This window comes from Tachysurus fulvidraco, chromosome 4, assembly GCF_022655615.1.
Source record: "Tachysurus fulvidraco isolate hzauxx_2018 chromosome 4, HZAU_PFXX_2.0, whole genome shotgun sequence".
NCBI lineage: Eukaryota > Metazoa > Chordata > Actinopteri > Siluriformes > Bagridae > Tachysurus > Tachysurus fulvidraco.
The window spans coordinates 32837677-32861899 of record NC_062521.1 but is presented as its reverse complement, the minus strand read 5'-3'; the positions used below and the strand labels follow the sequence as shown (position 1 = coordinate 32861899).

Here is a 24223-nt window from a genome sequence, read left to right as displayed (position 1 = left end):
AACAAGTATTTTACAATATGACACTTTTAATAAAGGTTATTTTGTAAATAGGTTAAGCTTAAATATTAAGCTATTCTAATGGGCTAAAGTAAAAAATGTAAATGAAAAATTAATACATAACATTTAATTTGTGTTTTTAAATCCTAACCATTGATGTGACTGCTTTAATAAAGTAAATAAGGAAATGTGTGACATGTGTAAGGAGGCGGATCAGGCGCAGGTTTATGACGTATGTGACGCGCCAGGACGCGATGTAAACATGGCTGAAGGCGGTAGTACGAAGGCTATGAACGAAAACGTGCCTGTTTTTGAGCACGTCGAAGTGAATACTAAAACCATTTCACATCGGGAGCTTTAGAGATTTATGGCTCAGCGTGCTGAAGCCGGAGGATTACGGCTTTAACCAACTGCAGGTGAAGTAGAAGATGCAGAGTTTATAGAGACGATGGGAATCACACCTGACATTCTGCAGGAGCTGAAAACTATCTGCAGGTAAACTTTATTATCGCTCACTAACTCATCTATTATTACATTATGTCCAGGACAAGGTGGAAAGTGTTCACTATTCAGTTCATGCACTAATTCGGCCCTATTTTATTTTTATTTTTATTTTATTTTATTAAATATTATTAAACAGTACAAAACATCAAAGCATTATATTATACACATATGAAACACGTAAACAGAAATAAATTGCCAGGGTAATAATACAACAAAAATGCAATATAGGTTATGTAAACATTGAGGACAAAAAGGATGAATAAAGAGAAACAGTTTTCATAGCTTTGGGATTAATAGAGCATTGGATGGTTTCAATATATGGCTTTAGTGCCCTGAGCAGTGACTCGTACAGGAGTGATTCAGTCCACAAGTGACTCGTATAGGAGTGATTCAGTCCACAAGTGACTCGTATAGGAGTGATTCAGTCCACAAGTGACTCGTATAGGAGTGATTCAGGCACAAGTGACTCGTATAGGAGTGATTCAGTGCACAAGTGACTCGTATAGGAGTGATTCAGGCACAAGTGACTCGTATAGGAGTGATTCAGTCCACAAGTGACTCGTATAGGATTGATTCAGTAGCATTAGAGTCCACAATAATTGATTGAATTCTTTTCCAGAGCTTCAGGTCTCTGTTTAAATATTAACAAATGTGAGTTGATGTCTGAGGGGGCACGGTGGCTTAGTGGTTAGCACGTTCTCCTCACACCTCCACCTTGGAGGGTTTCCTCCGGGTACTCCGGTTTTCCTCCCCCCGGTCCAAAGACATGCATGGTAGGTTGATTGGCATCTCTGATTGACGCCTGAGATAGGCACAGGCTCCCCGTGACCCGAGAAGTTCGGATAAGCGGTAGAAGGCATAATGCTCCCTCCTTATGCAATATTCCTGTGAGAGATCAAGTTACATACTTAGGAATTGTAATTAATAAAGAACAAAAATAAGATTTAAACTCATTTTCGATCCTCTAATAATAAAAACCCCAAAAGAAACTAAATTCTTGGCTGCAGAGAGACTTGTCGACAATCTTACTCTCTAAAGCCGAAGGATCGTCGAGACTAACATATGCAGCTCTTTGCAGGGAGATGAATAATAGAACATTAAAAAAGATTGATAGCATGTTAAATAATTTTGTTTGGAAAAATAAAACCCCACTTTATTAGAAAATAATTAAGGAAATTTTTAATACGATTAATCTTAAAAGTGTTGTTTAAGGTAGTAAAATCTAAAAAATAGACTTTTAGTGGGTTCATCATGACTGATTTTCTAATAAAGTGGGTTTTATTTTTCCAAACAAAATTATCCCCAAGTGATTCATATAGGATTGATTCAGTAGCATTAGAGTCCACAAGTGATTCATAATTGATTCACATTGATTCAATCCACAAGTGACTCATGTACTCTACACACGTGACTCATATAGGATTGATTCAGTAGGATACAGATGCAGGATCATACGTTACTTCTATCTTTACTGGATGTAAGTAACTTTTTACTTTTTCCTTTATTTAGTGTCCCAGCTCTGTGTGTGTGTGTGTGTGTGTGTGTGTGTTTGTGTGTGTGTGTGTTTCAGCCCTGAATCTCTTCGCTGTCATCCTGCAGATGAAGTTCCTGATCCTGACGACATTCCTGCGGACACTCAGCTCGCCACCTTAAAGTAAAAAAATAAAAAACACCAGCAGAGCAAAAGCTTTTGCATGCAGCTTGTAGACCATGACTGCTGTACACCTCAGGAAGATGTAGAGGTTTTACACTGTGAATCGATCCTATTAGGATTAAAGGAAAATCAAAACTAATGGAGCTTTTTAAAAACGCACAAGCTAGTAAAAAGTAAAGAAAATATTGAATATAAATCCTTAAACAAAAGTAAAAATGTTTTCGCACCTTTACATGATGGATATTCAATACTGCACGTAAACACATCAGCCTAACTTAATAATACCGTACTAATTGGTACAGTATGTCAGTCTGAACACCAGATAATTATAACCAGATATTCCTTGTTTGTTTTGTGTATATTTTAGCACCGCATTTTGAAATGTGTGTATATTAATGTGATGAGCTTGAGTCTGAATTCAGATGGTTTTGTTTCTGTTCTGTTCTTAGACTGAGGAAGAAGAGACTGGACTATAAAAAGAGTCTCTCACGGGACAGTGTGGGACGTCACGACGCGTATGCTAATGAACTGGTGAGTGTGATTATAATAAAAAAGAATATAAGAAACAAAAGCCACGCTCCAGAGCTAAAGTGTCGGTCCCAGAGCTAAAGTGTCGTTTCCCAGAGTTAAAGTGACGTTTCCCAGAGTTAAAGTGACGTTTCCCAGAGTTAAATTGACGTTTCCCCGAGTTAAAGTGCCGTTTCCCCGGGTTAAAGTGTCGTTTCCCCGAGTTAAAGTGTCGTTTCCCCGAGTTAAGTTGACGTTTCCCCGAGTTAAAGTGTCGTTTCCCCGGGTTAAAGTGTCGTTTCCCCGGGTTAAAGTGTCGTTTCCCCGGGTTAAAGTGTCGGTCCCCGGGTTAAAGTGTCGGTCCCCGAGTTAAAGTGTCGGTCCCCGGGTTAAAGTGTCGGTCCCCGAGTTAAAGTGTCGGTCCCCGAGTTAAAGTGTCGGTCCCCGAGTTAAAGTGTCGTTTCCCCGAGTTAAAGTGTCGGTCCCCTTAGTTAAAGTGTCGGTCCCCTTAGTTAAAGTGTCGTTTCCCCGAGTTAAAGTGTCGTTTCCCCGAGTTAAAGTGTCGTTTCCCCGAGTTAAAGTGTCGTTTCCCCGAGTTAAAGTGTCGTTTCCCCGAGTTAAAGTGTCGTTTCCCCGAGTTAAAGTGTCGTTTCCCCGAGTTAAAGTGTCGTTTCCCCGAGTTAAAGTGTCGGTCCCCTTAGTTAAAGTGTCGGTCCCCTTAGTTAAAGTGTCGGTCCCCTTAGTTAAAGTGTCGGTCCCCTTAGTTAAAGTGTCGGTCCCCTTAGTTAAAGTGTCGTTTCCCCGAGTTAAAGTGTCGTTTCCCCGAGTTAAAGTGTCGTTTCCCCGGGTTAAAGTGTCGTTTCCCCGGGTTAAAGTGTCGTTTCCCCGAGTTAAAGTGCCGTTTCCCCGGGTTAAAGTGTCGTTTCCCCGGGTTAAAGTGTCGGTCCCCGGGTTAAAGTGCTGTTTCCCCGGGTTAAAGTGCTGTTTCCCCGGGTTAAAGTGTCGTTTCCCCGGGTTAAAGTGACGTTTCCCGGGTAAAAGTGCCGTTTCCCCGGGTTAAAGTGACGTTTCCCCGGGTTAAAGTGACGTTTCCCCGGGTTAGACTGTCGGTCCCCGAGTTAAAGTGTCGGTCTCCGAGTTAAAGTGTCGTTTCACGTTTCCCAGAGTTAAAGTGTCGTTTCACTTTTCCCCGGGTTAAAGTGTCGTTTCCCCGAGTTAAAGTGTCGGTCCCCGAGTTAAAGTGTCGTTTCCCCGGGTTAAAGTGTCGTTTCCCCGGGTTAAAGTGTCGTTTCCCCGGGTTAAAGTGTCGTTTCCCCGGGTTAAAGTGTCGTTTCCCCGGGTTAAAGTGTCGTTTCCCCGAGTTAAAGTGTCGTTTCCCCGAGTTAAAGTGTCGTTTCCCCGGGTTAAAGTGCCGTTTCCCCGAGTTAAAGTGTCGTTTCCCCGAGTTAAAGTGTCGTTTCCCCGAGTTAAAGTGTCGTTTCCCCGAGTTAAAGTGTCGTTTCCCCGAGTTAAAGTGTCGTTTCCCCGAGTTAAAGTGTCGTTTCCCCGAGTTAAAGTGTCGTTTCCCCGAGTTAAAGTGTCGGTCCCCGAGTTAAAGTGTCGTTTCCCCGAGTTAAAGTGTCGTTTCCCCGGGTTAAAGTGTCGGCCCCCGAGTTAAAGTGTCGGTCCCCGAGTTAAAGTGTTGGCCCCAGAGTTAAAGTGTCGTTTACCCGTTCCCAGAGTTAAAGTGTCGATTACCCGAGTTAAAGTGTCGTTTCCCCGAGTTAAAGTGTCGTTTCCCCGAGTTAAAGTGTCGGTCCCCGAGTTAAAGTGTCGGTCCCCGAGTTAAAGTGTCGGTCCCCGAGTTAAAGTGTCGTTTCCCCGAGTTAAAGTGTCGGTCCCCGGGTTAAAGTGACGTTTCCCCGGGTTAAAGTGTCGGTCCCCGAGTTAAAGTGTCGGTCCCCGAGTTAAAGTGTCGGTCCCCTTAGTTAAAGTGTCGGTCCCCTTAGTTAAAGTGTCGTTTCCCCGAGTTAAAGTGTCGTTTCCCCGAGTTAAAGTGTCGTTTCCCCGAGTTAAAGTGTCGTTTCCCCGAGTTAAAGTGTCGTTTCCCCGAGTTAAAGTGTCGTTTCCCCGAGTTAAAGTGTCGTTTCCCCGAGTTAAAGTGTCGTTTCCCCGAGTTAAAGTGTTGGCCCCAGAGTTAGTGTCGTTTCACTTTTCCCCGGGTTAAAGTGTCGGTCCCCGAGTTAAAGTGTCGTTTCCCCGGGTTAAAGTGACGTTTCCCCCGGTTAAAGTGACGTTTCCCCGGGGTAAAGTGTCGGTCCCCGAGTTAAAGTGTCGGTCCCCGAGTTAAAGTGTCGGTTCCCCGAGTTAAAGTGTCGTTCCCCGAGTTAAAGTGTCGGTCCCCGAGTTAACGTGTCGGTCCCCGAGTTAAAGTGTCGGTCCCCGAGTTAACGTGTCGGTCCCCGTGTTAAAGTGTCGGTCCCCGAGTTAATGTGTCTTTTCACTTTTCCCCGGGTTAAAGTGTCGTTTCCCCGAGTTAAAGTGTCGTTTCCCCGAGTTAGAGTGTCGTTTCCCCGAGTTAAAGTGACGTTTCCCCGGGTTAAAGTGTCGTTTCCCCCGGTTAAAGTGACGTTTCCCCGGGGTTAAAGTGTCGTTTCCCTGAGTTAAAGTGTCGGTCCCCGAGTTAAAGTGTCGGTCCCCCGAGTTAAAGTGTCGGTCCCCGAGTTAAAGTGTCGGTCCCCGAGTTAAAGTGTCGGTCCCCGAGTTAAAGTGTCGTTTCCCCGAGTTAAAGTGACGTTTCCCCGGGTTAAAGTGACGTTACCCCCGGTTAAAGTGTCGTTTCCCCGGGTTAAAGTGTCGGTCCCCGAGTTAAAGTGTCGGTCCCCGAGTTAAAGTGTCGGTCCCCGAGTTAAAGTGTCGGTCCCCGGGTTAAAGTGTCGTTTCCCCGGGTTAAAGTGTCGTTTCCCCGAGTTAAAGTGTCGTTTCCCCGAGTTAAAGTGTCGTTTCCCCGGGTTAAAGTGTCGTTTCCCCGGGTTAAAGTGTCGTTTCCCCGGGTTAAAGTGTCGTTTCCCCGGGTTAAAGTGTCGTTTCCCCGGGTTAAAGTGCCGGTCCCCGGGTTAAAGTGCCGGTCCCCGGGTTAAAGTGTCGTTTCCCCGGTTAAAGTGACTTTTCCCCGGTTAAAGTGTCGTTTCCCCGAGTTAAAGTGTCGTTTCCCCGAGTTAAAGTGTCGTTTCCCCGAGTTAAAGTGTCGTTTTCCCGAGTTAAAGTGTCGTTTCCCCGAGTTAAAGTGTCGTTTCCCCGGAGTTAAAGTGTTGGCCCCAGAGTTAAAGTGTCGTTTCACGTTTCCCAGAGTTAAAGTGTCGTTTCACTTTTCCCCGGGTTAAAGTGTCGTTTCCCAGAGTTAAAGTGTCGTTTCACGTTTCCCGAGTTAAAGTGTCGTTTCACGTTTCCCCGAGTTAAAGTGTCGTTTCCCCGAGTTAAAGTGTCGTTTCCCCGAGTTAAAGTGTCGGCCCCAGAGTTAAAGTGTCGGCCCCAGAGTTAAAGTGTCGTTTCACTTTTCCCCGGGTTAAAGTGTCGTTTCCCCGAGTTAAAGTGTCGGTCCCCGAGTTAAAGTGTCGTTTCCCCGGGTTAAAGTGTCGTTTCCCCGGGTTAAAGTGTCGTTTCCCCGGGTTAAAGTGTCGTTTACCCCGGGTAAAGTGTCGTTTCCCCCGGGTTAAGTGTGGTTTAACCGGGTTTAAAGTGTCGTTTCCCCGAGTTAAAGTGTCGTTTCCCCGAGTTAAAGTGTCGTTTCCCCGAGTTAAAGTGTCGTTTCCCCGAGTTAAAGTGTCGTTTCCCCGAGTTAAAGTGTCGTTTCCCCGAGTTAAAGTGTCGGTCCCCGAGTTAAAGTGTCGGTCCCCGAGTTAAAGTGTCGGTCCCCGAGTTAAAGTGTCGGTCCCCCGAGTTAAAGTGTCGTTTCACGTTTCCCAGAGTTAAAGTGTCATTTCCCCGAGTTAAAGTATCGTTTCCCCGTGTTAAAGTGTCGTTTCCTCGAGTTAAAGTGTCGGTCCCCGAGTTAAAGTGTCGGTCCCCGAGTTAAAGTGTCGGTCCCCGAGTTAAAGTGTCGGTCCCCGAGTTAAAGTGACGTTTCCCCGGGTTAAAGTGTCGGTCCCCGGGTAAAAGTGACGTTTCACCGGGTTAAAGTGTCGGTCCCCGAGTTAAAGTGTCGGTCCCCGAGTTAAAGTGTCGGTCCCCTAGTTAAAGTGTCTGTGCCCCCAGTTCAATTGTCTTTTCCCCGAGTTAAATTGTCTGTTCCCCGAGTTAAAGTGTCGTTTCCCCGAGTTAAAGTGTCGTTTCCCCGGGTTAAAGTGTCGTTTCCCCGAGTTAAAGTGTCGTTTCCCCGAGTTAAGTTGACGTTTCCCCGAGTTAAAGTGTCGGTCCCCGAGTGAAAGTGTCGGTCATAGAGTTAAAGTGTCGTTTCACTTTTCCCCGAGTTAAAGTGTCTTTTCCCCGGGTTAATGTGTCGTTTCCCCGTGTTAAAGTGTCGTTTCCCCGTGTTAAGTTGACGTTTCCCCGAGTTAAAGTGTCGGTCCCCGAGTTAAAGTGTCGGTCCCCGAGTTAAAGTGTCGGTCCCCGAGTTAAAGTGTCGGTCCCCGAGTTAAAGTGTCGTCCCCGAGTTAAAGTGTCGGTCCCCGAGTTAAACGTGTCGGTCCCCGAGTTAAAGTGTCGGTCCCCGAGTTAAAGTGTCGGCCCCAGAGTTAAAGTGTCGTTTCACTTTTCCCCGGGTTAAAGTGTCGTTTCCCCGAGTTAAAGTGTCGGTCCCCGAGTTAAAGTGTCGTTTCCCCGGGTTAAAGCGTCGTTTCCCCGGGTAAAAGTGTCGTTTCCCCGGGTAAAAGTGTCGTTTCCCCGAGTTAAAGTGTCGTTTCCCCGAGTTAAAGTGTCGTTTCCCCGAGTTAAAGTGTCGTTTCCCCGAGTTAAAGTGTCGTTTCCCCGAGTTAAAGTGACGTTTCCCCGAGTTAAAGTGTCGTTTCCCCGAGTTAAAGTGTCGGTCCCCGAGTTAAAGTGTCGGTCCCCGAGTTAAAGTGTCGGTCCCCGAGTTAAAGTGTCGGTCCCCGAGTTAAAGTGTCGGTCCCCGAGTTAAAGTGTCGGTCCCCGAGTTAAAGTGTCGGTCCCCGAGTTAAAGTGTCGGTCCCCGGGTTAAAGTGTCGGTCCCCGAGTTAGTGTCGTTTCCCCGGGTTAAAGTGTCGTTTCCCCGGGTTAAAGTGTCTTTTCCCCGGGTTAAAGTGTCGGTCCCCGAGTTAGTGTCGTTTCCCCGGGTTAAAGTGTCGTTTCCCCGGGTTAAAGTGTCGTTTCCCCGGGTTAAAGTGTCGTTTGCCCGAGTTTATGTGTCGTTTCCCCGGTTAAAGTGCGTTTCCCCGGTTAAAGTGTCGTTTCCCCGGGTTAAAGTGTCGTTTCCCCGAGTTAAAGTGTCGTTTCCCCGAGTTAAAGTGTCGTTTCCCCGAGTTAATGTGTCGTTTCCCCGAGTTAAAGTGTCGGTCCCCGAGTTAAAGTGTAGTTAACCGAGTTAAAGTGTCGTGTCCCCGAGTTTAAAGTGTCGTTTCCCCGAGTTAAAGTGTCGTTTCACGTTTCCCCAGAGTTAAAGTGTCGTTTCACTTTTCCCCGGGTTAAAGTGTCGTTTTCCAGAGTTAAAGTGTCGTTTCACGTTTCCCAGAGTTAAAGTGTCGTTTCACATTTACCCCGGTTAAAGTGTCGTTTCCCCGAGTTAAAGTGTCGTTTCCCCGAGTTAAAGTGTCGTTTCCCCGAGTTAAAGTGTCGTTTCCCCGAGTTAAAGTGTTGGCCCCAGAGTTAAAGTGTCGTTTTCCAGAGTTAAAGTGTCGTTTCACGTTTCCCAGAGTTAAAGTGTCGTTTCCCCGAGTTAAAGTGTCGTTTCCGTTTCCCAGAGTTAAAGTGTCGTTTCACGTTTCCCCGGGTTAAAGTGTCGTTTCCCCGAGTTAAAGTGTCGTTTCCCCGAGTTAAAGTGTCGGTCCCCGAGTTAAAGTGTCGGCCCCAGAGTTAAAGTGTCGTTTCACGTTTCCCAGAGTTAAAGTGTCGTTTCCCCGAGTTAAAGTGTCGTTTCCCCGAGTTAAAGTGTCGTTTCCCCGAGTTAAAGTGTCGTTTCCCCGAGTTAAAGTGTCGTTTCCCCGAGTTAAAGTGTCGTTTCCCCGAGTTAAAGTGTCGGTCCCCGAGTTAAAGTGTCGGCCCCAGAGTTAAAGTGTCGTTTCACTTTTCCCCGGGTTAAAGTGTCGGTCCCCGAGTTAAAGTGTCGGCCCCAGAGTTAAAGTGTCGTTTCACGTTTCCCAGAGTTAAAGTGTCGTTTCACTTTCCCCGGGTTAAAGTGACGTTTCCCCGGGTTAAAGTGACGTTTCCCCGGGTTAAAGTGACGTTTCCCCGGGTTAAAGTGTCGTTTCCCCGGGTTAAAGTGTCGTTTCCCGGGTTAAAGTGTCGGTCCCCGAGTTAAAGTGTCGGCCCCAGAGTTAAAGTGTCGTTTCACGTTTCCCCGAGTTAAAGTGACGTTTCCCCGAGTTAAAGTGACGTTTCCCCGAGTTAAAGTGTCGGTCCCCGAGTTAAAGTGTCGGTCCCCGAGTTAAAGTGTCGGTCCCCGAGTTAAAGTGTCGGTCCCCGAGTTAAAGTGTCGGTCCCCGAGTTAAAGTGTCGGTCCCCGAGTTTAAAGTGTCGGTCCCCTTAGTTAAAGTGTCGGTCCCCTAGTTAAAGTGTCGGTCCCCGATTCAAAGTGTCGGTCACCGAGTCAAAGTGTCGTTTCCCCGAGTTAAAGTGTCGTTTCCCCGAGTTAAAGTGTCGGTCCCCGAGTTAAAGTGTCGGTCCCCGAGTTAAAGTGTCGGTCCCCGAGTTAAAGTGTCGGTCCCCGAGTTAAAGTGACGTTTCCCCGAGTTAAAGTGACGTTTCCCCGAGTTAAAGTGACGTTTCCCCGAGTTAAAGTGTCGGTCCCCGAGTTAAAGTGTCGTTTCCCCGAGTTAAAGTGACGTTTCCCCGAGTTAAAGTGTCGTTTCCCCGAGTTAAAGTGTTGGTCCCCCGAGTTAAAGTGTCGGCCCCCCGAGTTAAAGTGTCGTTTCACGTTTCCCCGAGTTAAAGTGTCGTTTCCCCGAGTTAAAGTGTCGTTTCCCCGAGTTAAAGTGTCGTTTCCCCGGGTTAAAGTGTCGTTTCCCCGGGTTAAAGTGTCGTTTCCCCGGGTTAAAGTGTCGTTTCCCCGGGTTAAAGTGTCGTTTCCCCGGGTTAAAGTGTCGTTTCCCCGGGTTAAAGTGTCGTTTCCCCGGGTTAAAGTGCCGGTCCCCGGGTTAAAGTGCTGTTTCCCCGGGTTAAAGTGCTGTTTCCCCGGGTTAAAGTGTCGTTTCCCCGGGTTAAAGTGTCGTTTCCCCGGGTTAAAGTGTCGTTTCCCCGTGTTAAAGTGTCGGTCCCCGGTTAAAGTGTCGGTCCCCGGGTTAAAGTGTCGTTTCCCCGGGTTAAAGTGTCGTTTCCCCGGTTAAAGTGACGTTTCCCCGGGTAAAAGTGACGTTTCTCCGGGTAAAAGTGTCGTTTCCCCGAGTTAAAGTGTCGTTTCCCCGAGTTAAAGTGTCGTTTCCCCGAGTTAAAGTGTCGGTCCCCGAGTTAAAGTGTCGGTCCCCGAGTTAAAGTGTCGGTCCCCGAGTTAAAGTGTCGGTCCCCGAGTTAAAGTGTCGGTCCCCGAGTTAAAGTGTCGGCCCCAGAGTTAAAGTGTCGTTTCACTTTTCCCCGGGTTAAAGTGTCGGTCCCCGAGTTAAAGTGTCGGCCCCAGAGTTAAAGTGTCGTTTAACGTTTACCAGAGTTAAATTGTCGTTTAAAATTTACCCGGGTTAAATTGTCGTTTCCCCGGGTTAAAGTGTCGTTTCCCAGAGTTAAAGTGTCGTTTCCCCGAGTTAGAGTGTCGTTTCCCCGAGTTAAAGTGTCGGCCCCCGAGTTAAAGTGTCGGTCCCCGAGTTAAAGTGTCGGTCCCCGAGTTAAAGTGTCGGTCCCCGAGTCAAAGTGTCGTTTCCCCGAGTCAAAGTGTCGGTTCCCCGAGTTAACGTGTCGGTCCCCGAGTTAAAGTGTCGGTCCCCGAGTTAAGTGTCGGTCCCAGAGTTAAAGTGTCGGTCCCCGAGTTAACGTGTCGGTCCCCGAGTTAAAGTGTCGGTCTCCGAGTTAAAGTGTCGGTCCCCGAGTTAAAGTGTCGTTTCACTTTCCCCGGGTTAAAGTGTCGTTTCCCCGGGTTAAAGTGTCGTTTCCCAGGTTAAAGTGTCGTTTTCCCCGGGTTAAAGTGTCGTTCCCCGAGTTAAAGTGTCGTTTCCCCGAGTTAAAGTGTCGTTTCCCCGAGTTAAAGTGTCGTTTCCCCAAGTTAAAGTGTCGTTTCACTTTTCCCCGGGTTAAAGTGACGTTTCCCCGGGTTAAAGTGTCGTTTCCCCGAGTTAAAGTGTCGGTCCCCGAGTTAAAGTTTCGGTCCCCGAGTTAAAGTGTCGGTACACGAGTTAAAGTGTCGTTCACAGAGTTAAAGTGTCGGTCCCCGGGTTAAAGTGTCGGTCCCCGGGTTAAAGTGTCGGTCCCCGAGTTAAAGTGTCGGCCCCCCGAGTTAAAGTGTCGTTTCACGTTTCCCCGAGTTAAAGTGTCGGTCCCCCGAGTTAAAGTGTCGGTCCCCCGAGTTAAAGTGTCGGCCCCCCGAGTTAAAGTGTCGTTTCACGTTTCCCCGAGTTAAAGTGTCGTTTCCCCGAGTTAAAGTGTCGTTTCCCCGGGTTAAAGTGTCGTTTCCCCGGGTTAAAGTGTCGTTTCCCCGGGTTAAAGTGTCGTTTCCCCGAGTTAAAGAGTCGTTTCCCGGTGTAAAAGTGTCGTTTCCCTGAGTTAAAGTGTCGTTTACCCGAGCTAAAGTGACGTTTCCCCGGGTAAAAGTGACGTTTCCCCGGGTAAAAGTGACGTTTCCCCGGGTTAAATTGTCGTTTCCCCGGGTTAAAGTGTCGTTTCCCCGGGTTAAAGTGTCGTTTCCCCGGGTTAAAGTGTCGTTTCCCCGGGTTAAAGTGTCGTTTCCCCGGGTTAAAGTGTCGGTCCCCGGGTAAAAGTGACGTTTCACCGGGTTAAAGTGTCGGTCCCCGAGTTAAAGTGTCGGTCCCCGAGTTAAAGTGTCGGTCCCCGAGTTAAAGTGTCGGTCCCCGAGTTAAAGTGTCGGTCCCCGAGTTAAAGTGTCGGTCCCCGAGTTAAAGTGTCGGCCCCATAGTTAAAGTGTCGTTTCACGTTTCCCAGAGTTAAAGTGTCGTTTCACTTTTCCCCGGGTTAAAGTGTCGGTCCCCGAGTTAAAGTGTCGTTTCCCCGAGTTAAAGTGTCGTTTCACGTTTCCCAGAGTTAAAGTGTCGTTTCACGTTTCCCAGAGTTAAAGTGTCGTTTCACTTTTCCCCGGGTTAAAGTGACGTTTCCCGGGTTAAAGTGACGTTTCCCGAGTTAAAGTGACGTTTTCCCCGGGTTAAAGTGTCGTTTCCCCGGGTTAAAGTGTCGTTTCCCTGGGTTAAAAGTGCGTTTCCCCGAGGTTAAAGTGTCGTTTCCCCGGGTTAACGTGTCGTTTCCCCGGGTTAAAGTGTCGTTTCCCCGGGTTAAAGTGTCGTTTCCCCCGGTAAAGTGACGTTTCCCCGGGTAAAAGTGACGTTTCCCCGGGTAAAAGTGACGTTTCCCCGGGTAAAAGTGACGTTTCCCCGGGTAAAAGTGACGTTTCCCCGGGTTAAAGTGTCGGTCCCCGAGTTAAAGTGTCGGTCCCCGAGTTAAAGTGTCGGTCCCCGAGTTAAAGTGTCGGTCCCCGAGTTAAAGTGTCGGTCCCCGAGTTAAAGTGTCGGTCCCCGAGTTAAAGTGTCGGCCCCAGAGTTAAAGTGTCGTTTCACGTTTCCCAGAGTTAAAGTGTCGTTTCACTTTTCCCCGGGTTAAAGTGTCGGTCCCCAAGTTAAAGTGTCGGCCCCAGAGTTAAAGTGTCGTTTCACGTTTCCCAGAGTTAAAGTGTCGTTTCACTTTCCCTGGGTTAAAGTGACGTTTCCCCGGGTTAAAGTGACGTTTCCCCGGGTTAAAGTGACGTTTCCCCGGGTTAAAGTGTCGTTTCCCCGGGTTAAAGTGTCGTTTCCCCGAGTTAAAGTGTCGTTTCCCCGAGTTAAAGTGTCGTTTCCCCGAGTTAAAGTGTCGTTTCCCCGAGTTAAAGTGTCGTTTCCCCGAGTTAAAGTGTCGGTCCCCGAGTTAAAGTGTCGTTTCCCCGAGTTAAAGTGTCGTTTCACGTTTCCCAGAGTTAAAGTGTCGTTTCACTTTTCCCCGGGTTAAAGTGTCGGTCCCCGAGTTAAAGTGTCGTTTCACGTTTCCCAGAGTTAAAGTTTTGTTTCACTTTTCCCCAGAGTTAAAGTGTTGTTTCACTTTTCCCCGGGTTAAAGTGACGTTTCCCCGGGTTAAAGTGACGTTTCCCCGGGTTAAAGTGTCGTTTCCCCGAGTTAAAGTGTCGGTCCCCCGAGTTAAAGTGTCGGTCCCCCGAGTTAAAGTGTCGGTCCTTGAGTTAAAGTGTCGTTTCCCCGAGTTAAAGTGTTGGCCCCAGAGTTAGTGTCGTTTAACATTTACCCCGGTTAAAGTGTCGGTCCCCCGAGTTAAAGTGTCGGTCCCCGAGTTAAAGTGTCGTTTCACGTTTCCCAGAGTTAAAGTGTCGTTTCACTTTTCCCCAGAGTTAAAGTGTCGTTTCACTTTTCCCCGGGTTAAAGTGTCGTTTCCCCGAGTTAAAGTGTCGTTTCCCCGGGTTAAAGTGTCGTTTCCCCGGGTTAAAGTGTCGTTTCCCCGGGTTAAAGTGTCGTTTCCCCGGGTTAAAGTGTCGTTTCCCCGGGTTAAAGTGTCGTTTCCCCGGGTTAAAGTGTCGTTTCCCCGGGTTAAAGTGTCGTTTCCCCGGGTTAAAGTGTCGTTTCCCCGGGTTAAAGTGTCGTTTCCCCGAGTTAAAGTGTCGTTTCCCCGAGTTAAAGTGTCGTTTCCCCGAGTTAAAGTGTCGTTTCACTTTTCCCCGGGTTAAAGTGTCGTTTCCCCGGGTTAAAGTGTCGTTTCCCCGAGTTAAAGTGTCGTTTCCCCGGGTTAAAGTGTCGTTTCCCCGGTTAAAAGTGTCGTTTCCCCGGGTTAAAGTGTCGTTTCCCCGGGTTAAAGTGTCGTTTCCCCGGGTTAAAGTGTCGTTTCCCCGGGTTAAAGTGTCGGTCCCCGGGTGTTAAAGTGCCGGTCCCCGAGTTAAAGTGTCGTTTTTCCTCGGGTTTAAAGTGTCGTTTCCCCGGGTTAAAGTGACGTTTCCCCGGGTTAAAGTGTCGTTTCCCCGGGTTAAAGTGTCGTTTCCCCGGGTTAAAGTGTCGTTTCCCCGGTTAAAGTGTCGTTTCACTTTTCCCCGGGTTAAAGTGTCGTTTCCCCGAGTTAAAGTGTCGTTTCCCCGGGTTAAAGTGTCGGTCCCCGAGTTAAAGTGTTGGCCCCAGAGTTAAAGTGTCGTTTCACGTTTCCCAGAGTTAAAGTGTCGTTTCACTTTTCCCCAGAGTTAAAGTGTCGTTTCACTTTTCCCCGGGTTAAAGTGTCGTTTCCCCGAGTTAAAGTGTCGTTTCCCCGGGTTAAAGTGTCGTTTCCCCGGGTTAAAGTGTCGTTTCCCCGGGTTAAAGTGTCGTTTCCCCGGGTTAAAGTGTCGTTTCCCCGGGTTAAAGTGTCGTTTCCCCGGGTTAAAGTGTCGTTTCCCCGGGTTAAAGTGTCGTTTCCTCGGGTTAAAGTGTCGTTTCCCTGGGTTAAAGTTTCGTTTCCCCGAGTTAAAGTGTCGTTTCCCCGAGTTAAAGTGTCGTTTCCCCGAGTTAAAGTGTCGTTTCACTTTTCCCCGGGTTAAAGTGTCGTTTCCCCGGGTTAAAGTGTCGTTTCCCCGGGTTAAAGTGTCGTTTCCCCGGGTTAAAGTGTCGTTTCCCCGGGTTAAAGTGTCGTTTCCCCGAATTAAAGTGTCGTTTCCCCGAGTTAAAGTGTCGTTTCCCCGTGTTAAAGTGTCGGTCCCCGGGTTAAAGTGCCGGTCCCCGGGTTAAAGTGTCGTTTCCCCGAGTTAAAGTGTCGTTTCCCCCAGTTAAAGTGTCGTTTCCCCGAGTTAAAGGGTCGTTTACCCGAGTTTAAGTGTCGGCCCCGAGTTAGTGTCGTTTCACTTTTCCCTGGGTTAAAGTGTCGGTCCCCGAGTTAAAGTGTAGGCCCCAGAGTTAAAGTGTCGTTTCACGTTTCCCAGAGTTAAAGTGTCGTTTCACGTTTCCCAGAGTTAAAGTGTCGTTTCACTTTTCCCCGGGTTAAAGTGACGTTTCCCGGGTTAAAGTGACGTTTCCCGAGTTAAAGTGACGTTTCCCGAGTTAAAGTGTCGGTCCCCGAGTTAAAGTGTCGGTCCCCGAGTTAAAGTGTCGGTCCCCCGAGTTAAAGTGTCGGTCCCCGAGTTAAAGTGTCGGTCCCCGAGTTAAAGTGTCGGTCCCCGAGTTAAAGTGTCGGTCCCCGAGTTAAAGTGTCGGCCCCATAGTTAAAGTGTCGTTTCACGTTTCCCAGAGTTAAAGTGTCGTTTCACTTTTCCCCGGGTTAAAGTGTCGGTCCCCGAGTTAGTGTCGTTTCCCCGGGTTAAAGTGTCGTTTCCCCGGGTTAAAGTGTCGTTTCCCCGGGTTAAAGTGTCGTTTCCCCGGGTTAAAGTGTCGTTTCCCCGGGTTAAAGTGTCGTTTCCCCGAGTTAAAGTGTCGTTTCCCCGAGTTAAAGTGTCGTTTCCCCGAGTTAAAGTGTCGTTTCACGTTTCCCAGAGTTAAAGTGTCGTTTCACTTTTCCACGGGTTAAAGTGTTGGCCCCAGAGTTAAAGTGTCGTTTCACGTTTCCCAGAGTTAAAGTGTCGTTTCACTTTTCCCCGGGTTAAAGTGTCGTTTCCCCGAGTTAAAGTGTCGTTTCCCCGAGTTAAAGTGTCGTTTCCCCGAGTTAAAGTGTCGGCCCCCGAGTTAAAGTGTCGGTCCCCCGAGTTAAAGTGTCGGTCCCCCGAGTTAAAGTGTCGGTCCCCCGAGTTAAAGTGTCGGTTCCCCGAGTTAAAGTGTCGGTTCCCCGAGTTAAAGTGTCGGGCCCCAGAGTTAAGTGTCGTTTCACTTTTCCCCGGGTTAAAGTGTCGGTCCCCGAGTTAAAGTGTTGGCCCCAGAGTTAAAGTGTCGTTTCACGTTTCCCAGAGTTAAAGTGTCGTTTCACTTTTCCCCAGAGTTAAAGTGTCGTTTCACTTTTCCCCGGGTTAAAGTGTCGTTTCCCCGAGTTAAAGTGTCGGTCCCCGAGTTAAAGTGTCGTTTCCCCGGGTTAAAGTGTCGTTTCCCCGGGTTAAAGTGTCGTTACCCCGGGTTAAAGTGTCGTTACCCCGGGTTAAAGTGTCGTTACCCCGGGTTAAAGTGTCGTTTCCCCGAGTTAAAGTGTCGTTTCCCCGAGTTAAAGTGTCGTTTCCCCGAGTTAAAGTGTCGTTTCCCCGAGTTAAAGTGTCGTTTCCCCGAGTTAAAGTGTCGTTTCCCCGAGTTAAAGTGTCGTTTCCCCGAGTTAAAGTGTCGTTTCACTTTTCCCCGGGTTAAAGTGTCGTTTCCCAGAGTTAAAGTGTCGTTTCCCCGGGTTAAAGTGTCGTTTCCCCGGGTTAAAGTGTCGTTTCCCCGGGTTAAAGTGTCGTTTCCCCGAGTTAAAGTGTCGTTTCCCCGAGTTAAAGTGTCGTTTCCCCGAGTTAAAGTGCCGTTTCCCCGAGTTAAAGTGCCGTTTCCCCGAGTTAAAGTGCCGTTTCCCCGAGTTAAAGTGTCGTTTCCCCGAGTTAAAGTGTCGTTTCCCCGAGTTAAAGTGTCGTTTCACTTTCCCGGGTTAAAGTGCGTTTCCCCGGGTTAAAGTGTCGTTTCTCCCCGGGTTAAAGTGTCGTTTCACTTTTCCCCGGGTTAAAGTGCCGTCTTTCCCCGGGTTAAAGTGCCGTTTCCTTTTCCCCGGGTTAAAGTGCGTTTCCCTTTTCCCCGGGTTAAAGTGCCGTTTCACTTTTCCCCGGTTTAATGTGACGTTTCCACGGTTAAAGTGTCGGTCCCCGATTTAAAGTGTCGTGTCCCCGAGTTAAAGTGTCGTTTCCCCGGGTTAAAGTGTCGTTTCCCCGAGTTAAAGTGTCGGTCCCCGAGTTAAAGTGTCGTTTCCCGAGTTAAAGTGTCGTTTCCCCGGGTTAAAGTGTCGTTTCCCCGAGTTAAAGTGACGTTTCCCCGAGTTAAAGTGACGTTTCCCCGAGTTAAAGTGTCGGTCCCCGAGTTAAAGTGACGTTTCCCCGAGTTAAAGTGACGTTTCACTTTTCCCCGGGTTAAAGTGCCGTTTCACTTTCCCCGGGTTAAAGTGTCGTTTCACTTTTCCCCGGGTTAAAGTGTCGTTTCACTTTTCCCCGGGTTAAAGTGTCGTTTCCCCGGGTTATAGTGCCGTTTCCCAGAGTTAAAGTGTCGTTTCACTTTTCCCCAAGATAAAGTGTCGGTCCCCGAGTTAAAGAGTCGTTTCCCCGGGTTAATGTGACGTTTCCCCGGGTTAAAGTGACATTTCCCCGGGCTAAAGTGTCGTTTCCCCGAGTTAAAGTGTCGTTTCACTTTTCCCCGGGTTAAAGTGTCGTTTCCCCGGGTTAAAGTGTCGTTTCCCCGGGTTAAAGTGTCGTTTCCCCGGGTTAAAGTGTCGTTTCCCAGGGTTAAAGTGACGTTTCCCCGGGTTAAAGTGACGTTTCCCCGAGTTAAAGTGTCGGCCCCCGAGTTAAAGTGACGTTTCCCCGAGTTAAAGTGTCGTTTCCCCGAGTTAAAGTGTCGTTTCACTTTTCCCCGGGTTAAAGTGTCGTTTCCTTTTCCCCGGGTTAAAGTGCCGTTTCCTTTTCCCCGGGTTAAAGTGTCGTTTCACTTTTCCCCGGGTTAAAGTGCCGTTTCACTTTTCCCCGGGTTAAAGTGCGTTTCCTTTTCCCGGGTTAAAGTGACGTTTCCCCGGTTAAAGTGTCGGTCCCCGAGTTAAAGTGTCTGTCCCCGAGTTAAAGTGTCGGTCCCCGAGTTAAAGTGTCGGCCCCAGAGTTAACGTGTCGTTTCACGTTTCCCAGAGTTAAAGTGTCGTTTCACTTTTCCTCGGGATAAAGTGTCGTTTCTCCGAGTTAAAGTGTCGGTTCCCGAGTTAAAGTGTCGTTTCCCCGAGTTAAAGTGTCGTTTCCCCGGGTTAAAGTGTCGTTTCCCCGGGTTAAAGTGTCGTTTCCCCGGGTTAAAGTGTCGTTTCCCCGAGTTAAAGTGTCGTTTCCTCGGGTTAAAGTGTCGTTTCCCCGGGTTAAAGTGTCGTTTCCCCGGGTTAAAGTGCCGTTTCCCCGGTTAAAGTGTCGGTCCCCGAGTTAAAGTGTCGTTTCCCCGAGTTAAAGTGTCGTTTCCCCGAGTTAAAGTGCCGTTTCCCCGAGTTAAAGTGCCGTTTCCCCGAGTTAAAGTGCCGTTTCCCCGAGTTAAAGTGTCGTTTCCCCGAGTTAAAGTGTCGTTTCACTTTTCCCCGGGTTAAAGTGTCGTTTCCCCGGGTTAAAGTGTCGTTTCCCCGTGTTAAAGTGTCGGTCCCCGGGTTAAAGTGCCGGTCCCCGGGTTAAAGTGTCGGTCCCCGAGTTAAAGTGTCGGTCCCCGAGTTAAAGTGCCGTGTCCCCGGGTTAAAGTGCCGTTTCCCCGGGTTAAAGTGTCGTTTCCCCGGGTTAAAGTGTCGTTTCCCCGGGTTAAAGTGTCGTTTCCCGGGTTAAAAGTGACGTTTCCCCAGGGTTAAAAGTGTCGTTTCCCCGGGTTAAAGTGACGTTTCCCCGGGTTAAAGTGACGTTTCCCCGGGTGAAACTGTCGGTCCCCGGGTTAAAGTGTCGTTTCCCAGAGTTAAAGTGTCGTTTCACGTTTCCCAGAGTTAAAGTGTCGTTTCACTTTTCCCCGGGTTAAAGTGTCTTTTCCCCGGGTTAAAGTGCCGGTCCCCGGGTTAAAGTGCTGTTTCCTCGGGTTAAAGTGTCGTTTCCCCGAGTTAAAGTGTCGTTTCCCCGAGTTAAAGTGTCGTTTCCCCGAGTTAAAGTGACGTTTCCCCGAGTTAAAGTGACGTTTCCCCGGGTTAAATTGTCGTTTCCCCGTGTTAAAGTGTCGTTTCCCCGAGTTAAAGTTTCGTTTCACCGTGTTAAAGTGTCGTTTCCCCGGGGTAAAGTGTCGTTTCCCCGGGTTAAAGTGTCGGTCCCCGGGTTAAAGTGCCGGTCCCCGGGTTAAAGTGTCGTTTCCTCGAGTTAAAGAGTCGTTTCCCCGGGTTAATGTGACGTTTCCCCGGGTTAAAGTGACATTTCCCCGGGCTAAAGTGTCGTTTCCCCGAGTTAAAGTGTCGTTTCACTTTTCCCCGGGTTAAAGTGTCGTTTCCCAGAGTTAAAGTGTCGTTTCCCCGAGTTAGAGTGTCGTTTCCCCGAGTTAAAGTGTTGGCCCCAGAGTTAGTGTCGTTTCACTTTTCCGAGAGTCAAAGTGTCGTTTCACTTTTCCCCGAGTTAAAGTGTCGTTTCATTTTCCCCGGGTTAAAGTGTCGTTTCCCCGAGTTAAAGTGTCGTTTCCCCGGGTTAAAGTGTCGTTTCCCCGGGTTAAAGTGTCGTTTCCCCGGGTAAAAGTGACGTTTCCCCGGGTTAAAGTGTCGTTTCCCCGGGTTAAAGTGTCGTTTCCCCGGGTTAAAGTGTCGTTTCCCCGGGTTAAAGTGTCGTTTCCCCGGGTTAAAGTGTCGTTTACCCCGGTTAAAGTTTCGTTTCCCCGAGTTAAAGTGTCGTTTCCCCGAGTTAAAGTGTCGTTTCCCCGAGTTAAAGTGTCGTTTCACTTTTCCCCGGGTTAAAGTGTCGTTTCCCCGGGTTAAAGTGTCGTTTCCCCGGGTTAAAGTGTCGTTTCCCCGAGTTAAAGTGTCGTTTCCCCGGGTTAAAGTGTCGTTTCCCCGGGTTAAAGTGTCGTTTCCCCGAGTTAAAGTGTCGTTTCCCCGGGTTAAAGTGTCGGTCCCCCGGGTTAAAGTGTCGGTCCCCGGGTTTAAAGTGTCGGTCCCCCGGTTAAAGTGCGTTTTCCCCGGGTTAAAGTGTCGTTTCCCCGGGTTAAAAGTGTCGTTTCCCCGAGTTAAAGTGTCGTTTCCCCGAGTTAAAGTGTGGTCCCCCAGAGTTAGTGTCGTTTCACTTTTCCCCGGGTTAAAGTGTCGGTCCCCGAGTTAAAGTGTCGGGCCCCAGAGTTAAAGTGTCGTTTCACGTTTCCCCAGAGTTAAAGTGTCGTTTCACTTTTCCCCGAGTTAAAGTGTCGTTTCACTTTTCCCCGGGTTAAAGTGACGTTTCCCCGGGTTAAAGTGTCGTTTCCCCGAGTTAGTGTGTCGTTTCCCGAGTTAAAGTGTCGGTCCCCGAGTTAAAGTGTCGGTCCCCGAGTTAAAGTGTCGGTCCCCGAGTTAAAGTGTCGGTCCCCGAGTTAAAGTGTCGGTCCCCGAGTTAAAGTGTCGGTCCCCGAGTTAAAGTGTCGGTCCCCGAGTTAAAGTGTCGGTCCCCGAGTTAAAGTGTCGTTTCACGTTTCCCAGAGTTAAAGTGTCGTTTCACTTTTCCCCGGGTTAAAGTGTCGGTCCCCGAGTTAAAGTGTCGTTTCCCCGGGTTAAAGTGTCGTTTCCCCGGGTTAAAGTGTCGTTTCCCCGGGTTAAAGTGTCGTTTCCCCGGGTTAAAGTGTCGTTTCCCCGAGTTAAAGTGTCGTTTCCCCGAGTTAAAGTGTCGGTCCCCGAGTTAAAGTGTCGTTTCCCCGAGTTAAAGTGTCGTTTCACGTTTCCCAGAGTTAAAGTGTCGTTTCACTTTTCCCCGGGTTAAAGTGTCGTTTCCCAGAGTTAAAGTGTCGTTTCACGTTTCCCAGAGTTAAAGTGTCGTTTCACTTTTCCCCGGGTTAAAGTGTCGTTTCCCCGAGTTAAAGTGTCGTTTCCCCGAGTTAAAGTGTCGTTTCCCCGAGTTAAAGTGTCGGTCCCCGAGTTAAAGTGTCGGTCCCCGAGTTAAAGTGTCGGTCCCCCGAGTTAAAGTGTCGTTTCCCCGAGTTAAAGTGTCGTTTCCCCGAGTTAAAGTGTCGTTTCCCCGAGTTAAAGTGTTGGCCCCAGAGTTAGTGTCGTTTCACTTTTCCCCGGGTTAAAGTGTCGGTCCCCGAGTTAAAGTGTTGGCCCCAGAGTTAAAGTGTCGTTTCACGTTTCCCAGAGTTAAAGTGTCGTTTCACTTTTCCCCAGAGTTAAAGTGTCGTTTCACTTTTCCCCGGGTTAAAGTGTCGTTTCCCCGAGTTAAAGTGTCGGTCCCCGAGTTAAAGTGTCGTTTCCCCGGGTTAAAGTGTCGTTTCCCCGGGTTAAAGTGTCGTTTCCCCGGGTTAAAGTGTCGTTTCCCCGGGTTAAAGTGTCGGTCCCCGAGTTAAAGTGACGTTTCCCCGGGTAAAAGTGACGTTTCCCCGGGTAAAAGTGTCGTTTCCCCGGGTTAAAGTGTCGTTTCCCCGAGTTAAAGTGTCGGTCCCCGGGTTAAAGTGTCGTTTCCCCGAGTTAAAGTGTCGTTTCCCCGAGTTAAAGTGTCGTTTCCCCGAGTTAAAGTGTCGTTTCCCCGAGTTAAAGTGTCGTTTCACTTTTACCGGGTTAAAGTGACGTTTACCCGGGTTAAAGTGACGTTTCCCCGGGTTAAAGTGACGTTTCCCCGGGTTAAAGTGTCGTTTCCCCGAGTTAAAGTGTCGTTTCCCGAGTTAAAGTGACGTTTCCCTGAGTTAAAGTGTCGGTCCCCGAGTTAAAGTGTCGTTTCCCCGAGTTAAAGTGTCGTTTCCCCGAGTTAAAGTGCCGTTTCCCCGAGTTAAAGTGTCGTTCTTTCCCCGGGTTAAAGTGTCGTTTCCTTTCCCGGTTAAAGTGTCGTTTCACTTTTCCCGGGTTAAAGTGTCGTTTCACTTTTCCCCGAGTTAAAGTGTCGTTTCCCCGAGTTAAAGTGTCGTTTCACTTTTCCCCGGGTTAAAGTGCCGTTTCACTTTTCCCCGGGTTAAAGTGCCGTTTCCCCGAGTTAAAGTGCCGTTTCCCCGGGTTAAAGTGCCGTTTCCCCGAGTTAAAGTGTCGTTTCCCCGAGTTAAAGTGTCGTTTCCCCGAGTTAAAGTGTCGTTTCCCCGAGTTAAAGTGTCGTTTCCCCGAGTTATAAAGTGTCGTTTCCCCGAGTTTTAAAGTGTCGTTTCCCCGAGTTAAAGTGTCGTTTTCCCCGAGTTCACGTGTCGTTTCCCCGTGTTAAAGTGTCGTTTCCCCGTGTTAAAGTGTCGTTTCCCCGAGTTAAAGTGTCGTTTCCCCGAGTTAAAGTGTCGTTTCCCCGAGTTAAAGTGTCGTTTCACTTTTCCCCGGGTTAAAGTGTCGTTTCCCCGAGTTAAAGTGTCGTTTTCCCCGGGTTAAAGTGTCGTTTCTTTTCCCGAGTTAAAGTGTCGTTTCCCCCGGGTTAAAGTGTCGTTTCCCCGAGTTAAAGTGTCGTTTTCCCCGAGTTAAAGTGTCGTTTCCCCGAGTTAAAGTGTCGTTTCCCCGAGTTAAAGTGTCGTTTCCCCGAGTTAAAGTGTCGTTTCCCCGGGTTAATGTGACGTTTCCCCGGGTTAAAGTGTCGTTTCCCCGAGTTAAAGTGTCGTTTCACTTTTCCCCGGGTTAAAGTGTCGTTTCCCAGAGTTAAAGTGTCGTTTCCCCGAGTTAGAGTGTCGTTTCCCCGAGTTAAAGTGTCGTTTCCCCGAGTTAAAGTGTCGTTTCCCCGAGTTAAAGTGTCGTTTCCCCGAGTTAAAGTGTCGTTTCCCCGAGTTAAAGTGTCGTTTCCCCGAGTTAAAGTGTCGTTTCCCCGAGTTAAAGTGTCGTTTCACTTTTCCCGGGTTAAAGTGACGTTTCCCCGGGTTAAAGTGACGTTTCCCCGGGTTAAAGTGTCGTTTCCCCGAGTTAAAGTGTCGTTTCCCGAGTTAAAGTGCCGTTTCACTTTTCCCCGGGTGAAAGTGACGTTTCCCCGAGTTAAAGTGTCGGTCCCCGAGTTAAAGTGTCTGTCCCCGAGTTAAAGTGTCGTCCCCGAGTTAAAGTGTCGGTCCCCGAGTTTAAAGTGTCGTGTTTCCCCGAGTTAAAGTGTCGTTTCCTTTTCCCCGAGTTAAAGTGTCGTTTCCCCGAGTTAAAGTGTCGTTTCACGTTTCCCCGAGTTACCGTCTCGTTTCCCCGAGTTAAAGTGTCGTTTCCCCGAGTTAAAGTGACGATTCCCCGGGTTAAAGTGACGTTTCCCCGGGTTAAAGTGTCGTTTCCCCGAGTTAAAGTGTCGTTTCCCGAGTTAAAGTGTCGTTTGCCGGAGTGAAAGTGTCGTTTCCCCGAGTTAAAGTGTCGTTTCCCCGGTTAAAGTGTCGGTAACCGAGTTAAAGTGTCGTTTCACCGAGTTAAAGTGTCGTTTCCCCGAGTTAAAGTGCCGTTTCCCCGAGTTAAAGTGCCGTTTCCCCGAGTTAAAGTGTCGTTCCCGAGTTAAAGTGTCGTTTCCCCGAGTTAAAGTGTCGTTTCCTTTTCCCCGGGTTAAAGTGCGTTTCACTTTTCCCCGGGTTAATGTGTCGTGTCCCCGGGTTAAAGTGTCGTTTCCCCGGGTTAAAGTGTCTTTTCCCCGGGTTAAAGTGTCGGTCCCCGAGTTAGTGTCGTTTCCCCGGGTTAAAGTGTCGTTTCCCCGGGTTAAAGTGTCGTTTCCCCGGGTTAAAGTGTCGTTTCCCCTGGTTAAAGTGACGTTTCCCCGTGTTAAAGTGTCGGTACCAGAGTTAAAGTTTCAATCCCCGAGTTAAAGTGTCGTTTCCCCGAGTTAAAGTGCGTTTCCCCGGGTTAAAGTGACGTTTCCCCGGGTTAAAGTGTCGGTCCCCGAGTTAAAGTGTCGGTCCCCGAGTTAAAGTGTCGTTTCCCCTAGTTAAAGTTTCGTTTCCCCGGGGTAAAGTGTAGTTTCCCGGGGTTAAAGTGTCGGTCCCCGAGTTAAAGTGTCGTTTCCCCGGGTTAAAGTGTCGTTCCCCGGGTTAAAGTGTCGTTTCCCCGGGTTAAAGTGTCGTTTCCCCGAGTTAAAGTGTCGTTTCCCCGAGTTAAAGTGTCGTTTCCCCGAGTTAAAGTGTCGTTTCCCCGGGTTAAAGTGTCGTTCCCCGAGTTAAAGTGTCGTTTCCCCGAGTTAAAGTGTCGTTTCCCCGGGTTAAAGTGTCGTTTCCCGAGTTAAAGTGTCGTTTCCCCGAGTTAAAGTGTCGTTTCCCCGAGTTAAAGTGTCGTTTCCCCGAGTTAAAGTGTCGTGCCGTTTCCCCGAGTTAAAGTGCCGTTCCCCGAGTTAAAGTGTCGTTTCCCCGAGTTAACTAAGTTTTTTAAAGTGTCGTTTCCCCGAGTTAAAGTGTCGTTCCCGAGTTTAAAGTGTCGTTTCCCCGAGTTAAAAGTGTCGTTTCCCCGAGTTTTAAAGTGTCGTTTCCCCCCGAGTTAAAGTGTCGTTTCCCCGAGTTAAGTGTCGTTTCCCCGAGTTAATAGTGTCGTTTCCCCGAGTTAAAGTGTCGGTCCCCGAGTTAAAGTGGTCGGTCCCCGAGTTAAAGTGTCGGTCCCCGAGTTTTTAAAGTG

The 24223-nt window shown here is 48.6% G+C and overlaps 1 protein-coding gene across 1 annotated transcript in view; it reads left to right on the top strand.

Moving 5' to 3' along the window:
• The first annotated feature begins 154 nt into the window (after positions 1-154).
• Positions 155-24223, top strand: part of snapc3 (small nuclear RNA activating complex, polypeptide 3) — a 55220-nt gene continuing 31151 nt past the window's right edge. Inside the window, 5 exon segments of the mRNA XM_047811877.1 lie at positions 155-331; positions 333-414; positions 417-492; positions 2072-2155; positions 2605-2686. Coding sequence (XP_047667833.1) covers positions 185-331; positions 333-414; positions 417-492; positions 2072-2155; positions 2605-2686 — 471 coding nt within the window. The 5' untranslated portion in view covers positions 155-184.